General features: G+C 43.4%; 1 protein-coding gene across 1 annotated transcript in view; it reads right to left on the bottom strand.

Annotated features, from left to right (window-relative positions):
* CDHR1 (cadherin related family member 1) overlaps positions 1-12,364 on the bottom strand; it is a 78,627-nt gene that overhangs the window by 29,985 nt on the left and 36,278 nt on the right. The window contains exons 10-11 of the mRNA XM_006029516.1: positions 10,402-10,502; positions 2,401-2,604 (exon numbers count right to left, since the gene is read on the bottom strand). Coding sequence (XP_006029578.1) covers positions 2,401-2,604; positions 10,402-10,502 — 305 coding nt within the window. The remainder of the gene's footprint in view (positions 1-2,400; positions 2,605-10,401; positions 10,503-12,364) is intronic.

Below are 12,364 nucleotides of genomic sequence, written 5' to 3'. Positions count from 1 at the left end.
CTGATTCCTTCCCCCCCCCCCCCCCCCCCCCCACTTTTTTTTTGATTGGGATAATACCATGGGGGTATTAATCCCCAGAGCAAAATGATCAGGAATGGTATCCTGGCAATTTTGCTGGTGGTTTTGGCTATACAGGCTTTGGGTAGGATAATACCATGGAGGTATTAATCCCTAGAGCAAACTGACCAGGAATAGGGTCCTGGCAGTTCCTGGCCACATGGGCCTTGCCCCCTCTATCTTGCATAGTGGTATAGCTGAGACTGGATGTCCAGGCTGTAGCCATAGGCCTGGGCCTTTTTTGGCTGTTTCACACCTATTACATTTTAGCCTAGCTGTGTGGCTGAACTCCAGCCATATGATTGGCTGGCAGATTTGGGCCAGGGTAGAGCCTGGCATGTTTTGAGCCAGGGTGAACCCCAGCATCACTTGTTGTTTATCTAGGCCTCAGTGCAGTATAGGCCTGGCTGGCTCTTGCTGCCCAGTTCAGGCCCAGTGAGATAGGCCTGCACCTCCTTTTGTCCCTTTTGTAGTTTATGTCCCAACCAAGTGGAGTGGTTGGGTGCTAGTTGTAGGTCAGGCCCAAGCCCTTTTAGTTCTTTTGCAGTTTTCTGCCCAGCAGAGCTGGGATCGGGACTAGGAATATTGGTGTGCGGTATGCTGATGAAAGCCACGTTTAACCCCTCAAAGCTGAGGAAATGGAGATTGGCACTCTACCATGTCTCCAGGAGCAACAGAGCCCCTTGCAATGCAGAAGGACCCACGCTCTCAGGCAGCTCCTTGCAGCACAGTAAACCCAAGGATCAGGTCAGGACTTTCCAGTGTAGGCCCCCCTTTTCAGCTCATTGCTGACAGGGCAGGTATAGGGGTGCAGGCCCCCAGAACTACCCAGTAGTTCCTCCTTCCAGGAGGCATATAAACACACGATAGCATGCATTTCTGTGTATGAAAGGGGAATAATTCTGCTCTCTCTCTTAAAAAGACAAACCCTGACAAAATGTGATAAGGCAGCAGGAAGCATTAGCAATTGATTTTTTTTCCCCTTTGTTATATATCCCCTGTAGCCTTGGTTAGGGTTTTTACCCCAAGTAGAAGATAAATCAGTAAAGCTGTTTCTTGTTTGCTTCCTCCTGCAGCAACATCCTCAGCAATAAGGGCAGTGACTGATGGAGCACTGCTGTGAAGGGAGTTATTTAACTGCTTGCTGCAGAGCAACAGGGGGAAGCTACTGGCTTTGATACAGTACAATACAGTTGGAGTGGCTCGATGCTGGGTATAGTTATGTAAGAGTATTCTTTTCAATAGCAATACAGTTTTCAGATATATTAAACTTTCTGCTGTAATGCCCTGACCCTGAGCTAATTCAGATGGAGGCCAATCATATAGTTTCTACCTTAAGGTTTCCTATAGCAACCATAACCATCACTGTACTTCCCAGGTCAGTTAGATTTGTAGTATGAGCTATGTGGTGCCTTCTTCTCTTCTCCTTTATATAGTTACAGCAGGTTTTATTCAAGGTATAATTTTTATGATTATATAAAAATGTTACTCCAGTGGGGACATCCACTGCAGGCTCCTGTTAATTAGCTATAACATGAAGGCCATAAGAAGGATTAAGCATAGGTTTTACTAACAATAACAATGCTATGCTTATGGACTATAGTCTTTCTTTAAGGTCATAGAAGACACAACAATCATGCCTGGCGTTTGTCTAGCATTTTGAATACATAAAATGCTACATATTCCTTCTACCTCCTCTGGGAAGCAGATGAGAATGTTTTCTTCAGAGTATTAGTATGAGATATTGGTATGCTTCATTTTATGCATGGGTATACAAAGTTGGAGAGGTGAAGAGCAATGAAATCAATAATATTGACTGGAGCGGTGTTAGATTAGAAGTAGGAAATCGAATGTGCAAGACCACAGGCAGAAGCAGTGTCTGGGCTATATCTAGAATGTATGACAAGTTCCTTGTTTCTTAAACTGGATAGACAATATTTCTTTCTTAAGTATTCACAGGTGGTTTATACAGTGCTGGCCAATCATATCATAGTATTACTAAACTATCATTGCCCCACTTCACAGTGGAATTATCTACATATGCCCCTGACCGCGCATTTGGTACTGTTCAATCTGGTACTGCTGGTACTGTGCAATCCCGGCAGTGCATGGTTAGTTTTATATGCTACATCACCATAGCAATGGTAATGTAGCAGTGGTATCATGGTTTGTGCCTACTGATGCTACGTTGCCGTAGTGACAAGCTATGTTGCTGTAGCTCATTGCTATGGCGATGTAGCATCTCATGTAGACGTGCCAAGTGTGACTGTCTGGGCACTTGTAGTGACAGATGTTGGAAAAAGCTTATCAAAACATTAAATGGATAATTTTGTACAAACTCACCTGATCTGAATCATTGACTGTAATTTTCAGCCCCCTCAGGATCTCACCCTCTGGTGGGTGTTCATACATAGTCAGTTCAAACCAGTTCTGAGGCCCATTTTCTCCATAGAATGTTGGTGGATGATTGTTGAGATCAACAATTCTTATAATCACTGTGGCAAAAGCATACACTGACGCATTGCCCTCCACGCTGAGTTCTGATGCCTACAATGAGGAAAAGATGCAAATAGGGACTTCTTTTTAAAGATGTATTTAGTTAAAAACATTTCTTCTCTCAGGTCCAGCTAAAACCATTATCCGCATGCACAAATCACACTGATATTTTGTACATGGACTAGAGGCTAGCACATGAACTTACATTTGCTTTTACATTTAATTCCATTTTGGAAATAAGCCTAACTTTGATATGAAGATTGAAGGTGAAATCATGTCACTGAGAAATCTGCCAATAACTGGTAAGGTAAGGATTTCACTCTAGAGTTAAACACACTTGCAAAAATCATAGATGTACAAAGCTGTGATCAGTTAACCCAAAACTTAATAAAGAAATAAGGCCATGTATATAGGAAAGGGCTTCACAAAACTTAATAAAGAAATAAGGCCATGTATAAAGGAAAGAGCTTCCCCATCCACATCTGTCTTAGAATCAAAACTGCTCCCTAGGGCTAAGGAAAGACATGCAAAAAGCCTGAGCCTGAACTGATTCAATCTTTGCAGGTTAGTCTAACCTGCCTAGGTTAACCTGGTTTGCAACCACACAGATATTCTCTCTAGATTGAAGAAATGCAGGCATATGCCTGCATTGGCTCAGGCTAGAAGCTGGGGGGCGTTAGATTAGCCCTCTCTTCCCTTCCATAGTGCTGAGCTGAGGGGGGATGTGGCTAGACCACAGGATGCTCTGATTAGGGATAGGTGTAAACCCCAACCCTGGCCTGCACTGTCTCAGGCTTTTCCCCACTTGCAGCTCACGGGGCAGAAGTGTAGCCAGACCGCAGCCCTGGGCTATCACTCTGAGACAAAGCAGGGTGTGTAGTGCATGCATCTGTTGATGATATTGAGCTTTTCAATCTCCCTCTCCCTGCTTCTTCATACTGTCTGCAAACCTGACAGGGCTGCAAATCAGCAAGAGGCTGATAAAACCAGTGTTTATCAGCCCATCAACAAAACAAAAGCCTCTCGCATCAGTTCAAGCTCTTCTTAAACAGCTTTTTCCAAGGAAGGAAAGGAGGGACATTACCAGCTGACCTGTTGATTAGCTCCAAAAAGCCCTAAGTGGACACTGTTCTGTCTGCCTTTGTCCTGTCCCAGTGAAATTGCACACACACTTAGTATTAGCATTAGCTAGCATACTACATGCCTAGGGTCCTTGGGGCTCAGGCCTGTGCTGTGGGAGATGGGGGGGGCGGGGCGGGGGGGGGCGGGGAGAATCCCTGCTTGAGCAGTGAGGGAAGCCAGGCAGACCCTGCTCTGCCTGCAGTCTCCCCTGGAACTCTGGATACGGAGGAGAGGGGCAGGGCTACCTTGTTCTCCAGAGCAGGGCTGCAAAGCACCTGGGATGCTGGGGACTCTGACTTAAGTTAAACCAGGAAGGGGTCTGGGACAGACATTGCATAAACCGGTTTGACCCAAATCAGTTAAGTCTGATACAATATTCAACCAGGTTTATCTTAAATCGGTTTCAGCCATTTTGAAACTGGTTTAATGTGCGCTGAACTTATGTTCTGTTCCAGGTTTAAACAAGATTCTGATCACTTAAACCGGTTTATATGTAATGTCTGTCCCAAGCTTAGGAGGTGTGTCTACACAAGATGCTACTGTGCAGTAGCAACTCATTGCTACTGTGCAGTAGCATTGCTAGGCAGTAACTGTGATGCAATGCTACTGTGCAGTAGCTCATCGCTACTGTGCAGCAGCATTGGAAAAAACGTGGGGTAGGTACTGCACAGTAATGCTGGTTACTGCACAGTCATTTAGTACTTGCTTATGCCGCTTGTGTAGACGTGTTCAGGGAGAGATTGTCCAAATTTATCTAAAGTAGAAGCTGAGCTAAAGTTTTGCCAAGAATGAAAATTGAAAAGGAACCTGAATCTCTTGGGTTTCAGAAACTCTTGGATGTTTCCTCCCAGTAGTTTCTCATATACCACTGCCTTTCCTGGCTCGGTAATATGTTGTGAGTTCATCAACAACACTCTGGACATTGCTGGGTTGAACTAACAGTTATTTATTATTATAATTCTCTGGAATCATATCCAGGGTGGATCTTAATAATGGCCCTCAGTAGATATATGCAGAACTTATACTTGCTCTGCCTCTGACTTGATCCAGTCCAGTCCTGTGGAGGAAGAGGAACCAAGAATGCCTCTGGCTCCTCATGGCAGAGAACATGGAGTCCTCAGTGATGCAAAACTGCCACAAAGCAAACTGAACTGCAGTGCTGAACATGAGGGATGCCTTAAAGGGATGGTATAAGGAAAACACAATAAGGACAACACTCCTTCCCCCTGACAGAATAGTCAGCCAACCATTTGGGAGGACCGCTGTGGTCTTCCCATAGATCCAGACTCAGTGAGGGCTTCAGCAGATGATGGCCCTGGAGACTCAACAGTGACACATCCTTCTGACAGTGATGCAAAAGGGTTTCAATTGGTGGAAACAGGTAGGCACTTTCTCAATGAATCCATGTCTTTCGGTGGTGGATTGGTGCTTGGAGATTGCTCAGGTATACAGTTATCAGTAGGAGAACATCCATGAAGCTGGTCCACATGATATCTCCAAATGTGTCCATTGTCAGTCTGGACTGTATATGATATGGGTCCTGTGGCTCTTACAATTTTGGACTGAACCCACTGTGGGCCCATCCCATAGTTCTGAGCAAACACAGTCTCTTGTGGAACAAAAACATTTAGGGTACCAGATGCCAATGCAGAGTCCAACTCCTTTTCTTTCCTAAACTGCATGTCTCTCACAAGGGCTGGGTTAACATGGTTAAGATATGTCTTGAGACGATGACCCATAAGAAACTCTGATGGGCTGGACCCTGTTGTAGGGCAAGGAATTACATGTTGAGCAAACAGAAATCTGGCCAGTCTGGTAGGCCAGTCTCCTACAACAATCCTGTTCAGTGCATCTTTTGTAGTCTGCACCATTCGCTCAGCTTGCTCATTGGCCTGTGGCCTGTGAAGTGCAATGGTAACAGTTCGAATGAGGTTGTGGCTGGCAAAATCTTGGAACTCTGCTGAGGTGAATGCACTGCCATTATCAGAAATGATAGTGTCAGGCACCCCATGGGTTGCAAACAGCTGACAGAGAGCTGTTATAGTGGTAATTGATGTAAAAGTTGAGATAGTAATCACTTCAAGCCATTTTGAGTATGAGTCAACAACAATTAAGAAGTTCTTACCTTGAAAAGGGTCAGCAAAATCAATGTGAATGCGTGACCAGGGTTCCTCTGTCATTTCCCAAGGGAATACTGGTGCCTTTGGTAGACTATGAAGGGTTGCTTGGCAAATGCTGCACTCCCTTGCAACCCTTTCTAAGTCATTGTCCATACCTGGCCACCATACATAACTTCTATCCAGTGCTTTCATCCTCACAATGCCTGGGTGTGATATGTGCAGTGTTGTTAGTATGATTTGGCGTCCTGCTTCTGGAATTATGACATGATTTCCCCACAAGAGACAACCCTTGTGGGCAGACAGCTCATGCTGATGTGATGAAAATGGCCTGAATTCCTGAGCCAATCTGTCTGCAGGCCAGTCCCTCCAGACCTAGTTGAGGACACAGGCAAAGCTAGGGTCTTTTGCAGTCATCCTTGCTATCTAATCAGACTGAAGAGGAGCTTCTGGCATGGATTCTAGCACAAGGACTTCTGCTGGCAGACGAGTAGCACAATCAGGTATTTGCAGTGGTAGGTGGCTCAATGCATCAGCATTTGCAATAGTTTTCCCAGGTTTCTACATGAGTGTAAATCATATGTGTTTAGCATGATGCTCCAGCGTTGCATTCAGGGAGATGAAATAGGAGTTGGTTTGTTCATAGTAAAAATTCCAAGAAGGGGTTTGTGGTCCATTCAGATTTTGAATTTGTGGCCATAAATGTAATTGTGAAATTTTTTAACTCCTTCAATGATTGCCATGCTTCTTTATCAATCTGTGCATAATTCCTCTCAATTGAAGCCATTATTCTTGAGTAAAAAGCGATGGGTGCATCTGTGCCATCAGGCAATGTGTGACTGAGGATAGCGCCAACACCAAACGGCAAGGTATCACAAGTAGTGGACAGTGGCTTCTGCTCATCATAGTGAACAAGGACAGAGTCTGATGTCAGCAACTTCTTGATGCCCTGGAAGGCTTCGTTGTGCTGGCAAGTCCACTTCCACTGAGCTCCTTTATCCAGTAAGTGATGAAGGGACTCTGCTATGGTGGCTTTGTCTTTCAAGAAGATGTGATAAAAATTGATAAGTCCTAAGAATGCTTGAAGATCCTGTTTGCATTTTGGTATAGGGGCATCATGTATTGCTTTTACCCTGTCTTCAACTGGGTGAATGCCAGAAGCATCAATTTGATATCCTAGGAATTTGATACCGGAATCTTCCAGTTGACATTTTTCTCTTTTACTCTGATACTGATTTATTCAATCTCTGTAAAACTTCTCTGAGTCTCTTGGTGAGTTTCTCTCTAGACGGCCCCATGATCAACACATCAAAGTATGGAACAACCTTGGAAATTCCTGCTAGCATTTTCTCCATGAATTGCAGGAAAATTCCTGGCGCCACAGAAATTCAAACTGGAGGTGCTTGACACGGAATGCTCCCCAGTGTGTAATTGTTTGGGCCTCAGCAGTCTTGTCATCCACTGTCAATTACTGATAGGCTTGAGTGAGGTCAAGTTTGGCAAAAACCTTCCCTCCTGCAAGAACAGACAGTAACTGGTTAATGGGAGGCATTGGGTGCAGGTCCTGCTTAAATCCCTGATTAACAGTGCACTTGTAATCCCCACAGATGCAAATGCTGCTGTTAGGTATTAAAACAGGAACGATTGGTGTGGCGCAGCTTGTATGTACAATTGGCTCGAGGACCTCTTGTGTGATAAGTTGATCTAGTTCTGCATCAGTTTTCAGCCGCAGTACGGAAGGTACATTCCAAGCCTTCATAAAGACAGGGGCTATCACAGGATCCATTTGGAACATCACAGGTGAACCAGACTAAATTCCTAATTCCTTGGAGAATACCTGGGGAAACTCCTTGCAAGCCTTTCCAGACTTTCTGTGCAGAGACTGTGTACACCTTGAATACTGATTCCCAATGGTGAGAACCAATTTCTCCTCAAAAGACTTTTGCAGGAACCCTTAGGGACAATCAGGGGTAGACACCGTCTAACAGATCCATACTGGACATCTACACTGCAGCTACCCAAAGTTTCCACAATCTGTCCATTGTAGTCATGCAGGTGACACTCGGGTTTCAATAGCTTGGGGAGAGGTTGCCAAAACAACTGGAAGAATGTTTTCATCTATGAAGGATACTCCCAAACCCGAGTCCACTTCCATTTTGTACTTCTTTACATTTATTACTACAGTTACAATAATCTCAGAACTGTTAATTTCAACAATACCAACATTTTGAATCAAATATAGTTTTTGTACCTCATATTCTGGGAAGGACTTTAATCTGTGAGTGGTTTAGGAGTGAATACATTTGCCACACTCTGTCTCCTGGAACTGGCCTTCGAGTGGCAAACCCTCTCTATGTGGTCCTTCTTTTTGCAGGCATAACACTTCACATTCCTAATCCTGCACTCCCTTCATCTATGTTGGCTGCCACAATTCAAACATGTCTGTGGATTAATTGGTTTATGTGGTGCTGCTGGTGAGGATATAATCCACTGAATTTGCTGGTGATGATCTGATTCTTCATCTTTTTGGAGTAAGTGGACATTGCTGGAGAATGCCTGGTGAATTTCTATCACGTTATGGGATGCTGCTTCAGCTGCCGAAGTTTTTTCTTGTGCAGTAGCCAAGGTCAAATTTGGTTCAGAGAGCAGGCGACATTGGAATGCTTCATCTTGAGCCCCATAGATGAGACGGTCGCAAAGCAGGAGATCCAGGAGATCACCGAACTCACAAAATTCCACAAGACAACAGAGCTCAGCTAAGTAATCTCCTATGTCTTCATTGGATTTTGGTCCCGTTTAAAAAAATGAAATCTCTGCAGGGCAACAGATGGCGTTGGGCAAAAATGTGCCTTTAGCAGAGCAATGAGTTCAGCAGAAGACTTAGTGTTTGGTAAGGCAGGTGCTGTGGGGGAAATGAACAATGGCAAATGTTTTGGCACCACAGACTGTCAGGAGCACGCTTCTGTTTTGGGTTTTCCACTTTTTGGTTTCCAGGTAATAGGATAGCCTTTCCACATAAATCCCAAAAAGCTGGCTGGCTTGTATCAAATTCTTCTATATGCCCCAATGTAGCCATCTTAACTAATATCAGCCATATAGAGAGAAAAGAAGAAGAAAAAAAACCTTTCCTCTGATCACAAAACACGACCTGGTCTCAGAATGTCATCCTCACAATCTAGGGGTGTCTTCAGCAAAGGATCCCATCCGTATTGCCAGATAATATGTTGTGAGTTCATCAACAACACTCCGGACACTCCTGGGTTGAACTACCAGTTATTTATTATTATAATTCTCTGGAATCATATCCAGGGTAGATCTTAACAATGGCCCTCACTAGATGTATGCAGGACTTTTACGTGCTCTGCCTCTCACTTGACCCAGTCCAGTCCTGTGGAGGGAGAGGAATCAAGAATGCCTCCTGCTCCTCATGGCAGAGAACAGGAGTCTCCAGTGCTGCAAAACAGCCACAAAACAGCTGAACATGAAGGCTTTAAAGAGACAGTACAAGGAAAACATAATAAGACACAATACTGGGGAAAGGGCATGGGAATGGAGGGGAGTGGGGAGGAGGAAGGGGAGAATCAGAGTGATGAAGCACTGTGAGACAAGCTATACTTACTTGGCGATATATCTGAAGAAGAAAACACAAGAGGCCTCTCTGTGGAGGCCTGTTCTTGGATTCAGCTAGCTGCAGGTGGATTGGATAAGATTTGGATAGGCAACTAGACTATCAGCACGTATTTGTAGGAACTGAACTACCACATATGTATTAAGTTCATTCATGCCTATTCTCTCACCATTTTGTGCTTCCTAAGCTTTAAATAATAGAAGGAACTGACTGTTTCTTTGTTTCACAGACTAGTTACCTACTGAATCCGTGAGAGGTAGGTACCTAAATATCTTTGAAGACATGGCCATTAACTAAAACCCATCAGATTTACCCCTGATCATGTGTACCCATTTCAATTAAGGGGTTAACCCAGCACTAAACTGGGTTTCATTTTGTATTTTACTTGTAGAAAAATATTGCTTTGATTTTTCTGATGCAACACACTATTCCATTTCCATCTTAAAATCTCTGAACATGTGGAGTCAGGTTTTCAGCCAGAAGTGAATACACTTAATATAGATACTATGAGCAGAGTAACCATGGCAGAGCAGGGTTCAGTATGGGCTACATGCCTCAATATTTACCCAGATTGTGAGGTAGGACTGGCAGCCTACACTGAACTACAGGCTTCAATGGCTACAGTGAGATGTCAGAGATCCTTTGTCCTGGAGTTTTACTAGTCTATGACATACAAGACTCTTCAGACCTTATTCAGTTTTTATCTTGGCAGATTTTCAGGGATTTTAAAATATGATTTCCATTTACATAGGTTATCATAAACATTGATTCTATAGAGTTTGTTTAAAAAGGAAACGAGGCATTTTTAATATCTGTGCAAATAAAGGGAATTTATTTTAATTTATACCACGTCAGGGTTGGGAAAGGTGAAAGCATAAATAGAACATGGAGCACTTATGGCATCACACATTTTACCTATTTTTAAATATATTTATACATTGGTGGACAACAGCTCATTGGAGACAAGTCTTGGGAACATACCTGAACTTTTAGCTCATACACCTCTTTCTTCATTTGGTTAGGACTTTTTATAACAGAAATGGCTCCAGTTGAATTATTGATGTCAAATGAGCTTTCACTTCCTACCATAAAACACAGATATTTCATTATTCATGTTACACTTTCCAATTCCCACCCCAAAAAAATCTAGCAATCCCCATGAGCAGTACAAATTATTTGCCATATTTTTTTACATACAACATGCCCTGGCTTATAATTTTGTTTTTGAAAGGTAGAATGAAGAAAAAGGTCTCTGTTTGTAATAAGTAACTGAGTAGCAGCTAGGGATATGAGCATTTTGCTCCCTGTGAGAGTCAAGTTGTAGATTTTACCTACTTTACAGTTTTTACCACCTTCCTTGCACACTACAATTTCCAGAAACTGATTTCTGGGAAAAATCATGTTGTATGCAAGATAATATGGTCCATATTATATATTAAAAATGTATTTCCAGGCCAAACCACAAGGTGGGGAAGGGTTGAATGGAACAGCAGCTAGCAAGTTGTTTGGAAGAATGCTGGCCCACTGACCAATCCTTGAATGATTATCGTGGAGCCCTGTGGATGTGAAGCAGAAATATCACAAATGATTCACCGAAGTTTAGGGCTGGAAGGGACCTTGTGAGATCATTGGGTCCAGTCCCCCTGCTCTGGGCAGGAAAGACCTCTGGCCTCAAATAACCCCAGCAAGGTGTGCGTCCAGTCTCCCTTTGAAGATCTAGAGGGTAGATGCCTGCACCACCCCCCACTGGGAGTGTATTCCAGAGTCTGGTCACATGAACTGTGAAGTTTTTCCTTACATGCAGTCTAAAGTCTTTTTCTAGGAGTTTATGACCATTGGTCCTGGTTTTCCCCTGGGGTGCTTTGGTGAATAGTTGTTCGCCTAGTCCCTGATGCTCACCCCTGATATATTTGAAAGCTGCTGCCAAATACCCCCAAAGTCTTCTCTTTCTCTAGGCTTGAAAAGAGAATTGAAGTGGCTGTTGTGCATGTGGAAGTCTTTGGCTAAATGTAGGTGAAGAGGGTTCAGGGCCATGAGCCTGAATTTCTCCTCTAGAGAGACTGGCACCAGTAACAGAACTGAATTTGCAGTCCTTGTCCTTGAAGAAGTACCAGGATTATGAAACTTCCCAGGCTCTACTCCACACACAGTCAGATGCCACTTATGTTTAAAAGGATAGGGGTTTCCTAAAAGGTAGCAAAAGTGAAACTGGAGAGCTATGTATAAAAGGGGGGATGCTGCCCCTCGGTGGAAGATTTAAGCAAGATGGACAGCATTTCTCCCTCTGTGTAAACACTATCTTCTGAACCCCAGACATGGGGTTCAGAAGATAGTGTTTACTATCTGTAAACTATGTTTACAAAGCAACTTTCTCTGTCTCAGAAAGTAGTCTCAAAATAAGAATGGGATTCACTGTACGTCAGACATGAAACTTATATTTTCCCTAGGAACTGGTGATTTCTGTTGGGTGCCCGACTTTCCGAACACTGTAAAGGGAATTGATTTGCAGAGTGCTGAAGCATTTAGCCCGTTTTGAAATTCAGGTTCTTTTCAGGCACCCAAAATGTCTTTGGACTCATATTTGCTGGTTTAGATAAAAATAAGATTCACACTGTAATTAGCACATCCAATTATATCTCTGTGAAAACAAGAACATCTCTTGATAATATCAGCTAAGTTGAGAAGTCTGACAATCTAACTAAAAACATTAAAAATAGTCATGTCTTCTGCAGGATGCACCTCTGGAGGCCTTAGGTCCTTGGACACTAAAAACAAAGGGTGCCTATACATTTGCTCTGGGGTGTGCAGGGGGAGGGGGGATGCAGCCTGCAATGTCTTGTGTATTCAGCATCCTGTGTTTCAAAATGATGCTGTGGGAACACTTTTACTAAAGCTGGTTCAATGAGCTTTGAAGTGCCCCTGCCACCATTTTGAAATGAAGGAC

This window comes from Alligator sinensis, unplaced genomic scaffold (genome assembly GCF_000455745.1).
Source record: "Alligator sinensis unplaced genomic scaffold, ASM45574v1 scaffold374_1, whole genome shotgun sequence".
Lineage (NCBI taxonomy): Eukaryota > Metazoa > Chordata > Crocodylia > Alligatoridae > Alligator > Alligator sinensis.
This window is presented reverse-complemented; position numbering and strand designations above follow the sequence as displayed.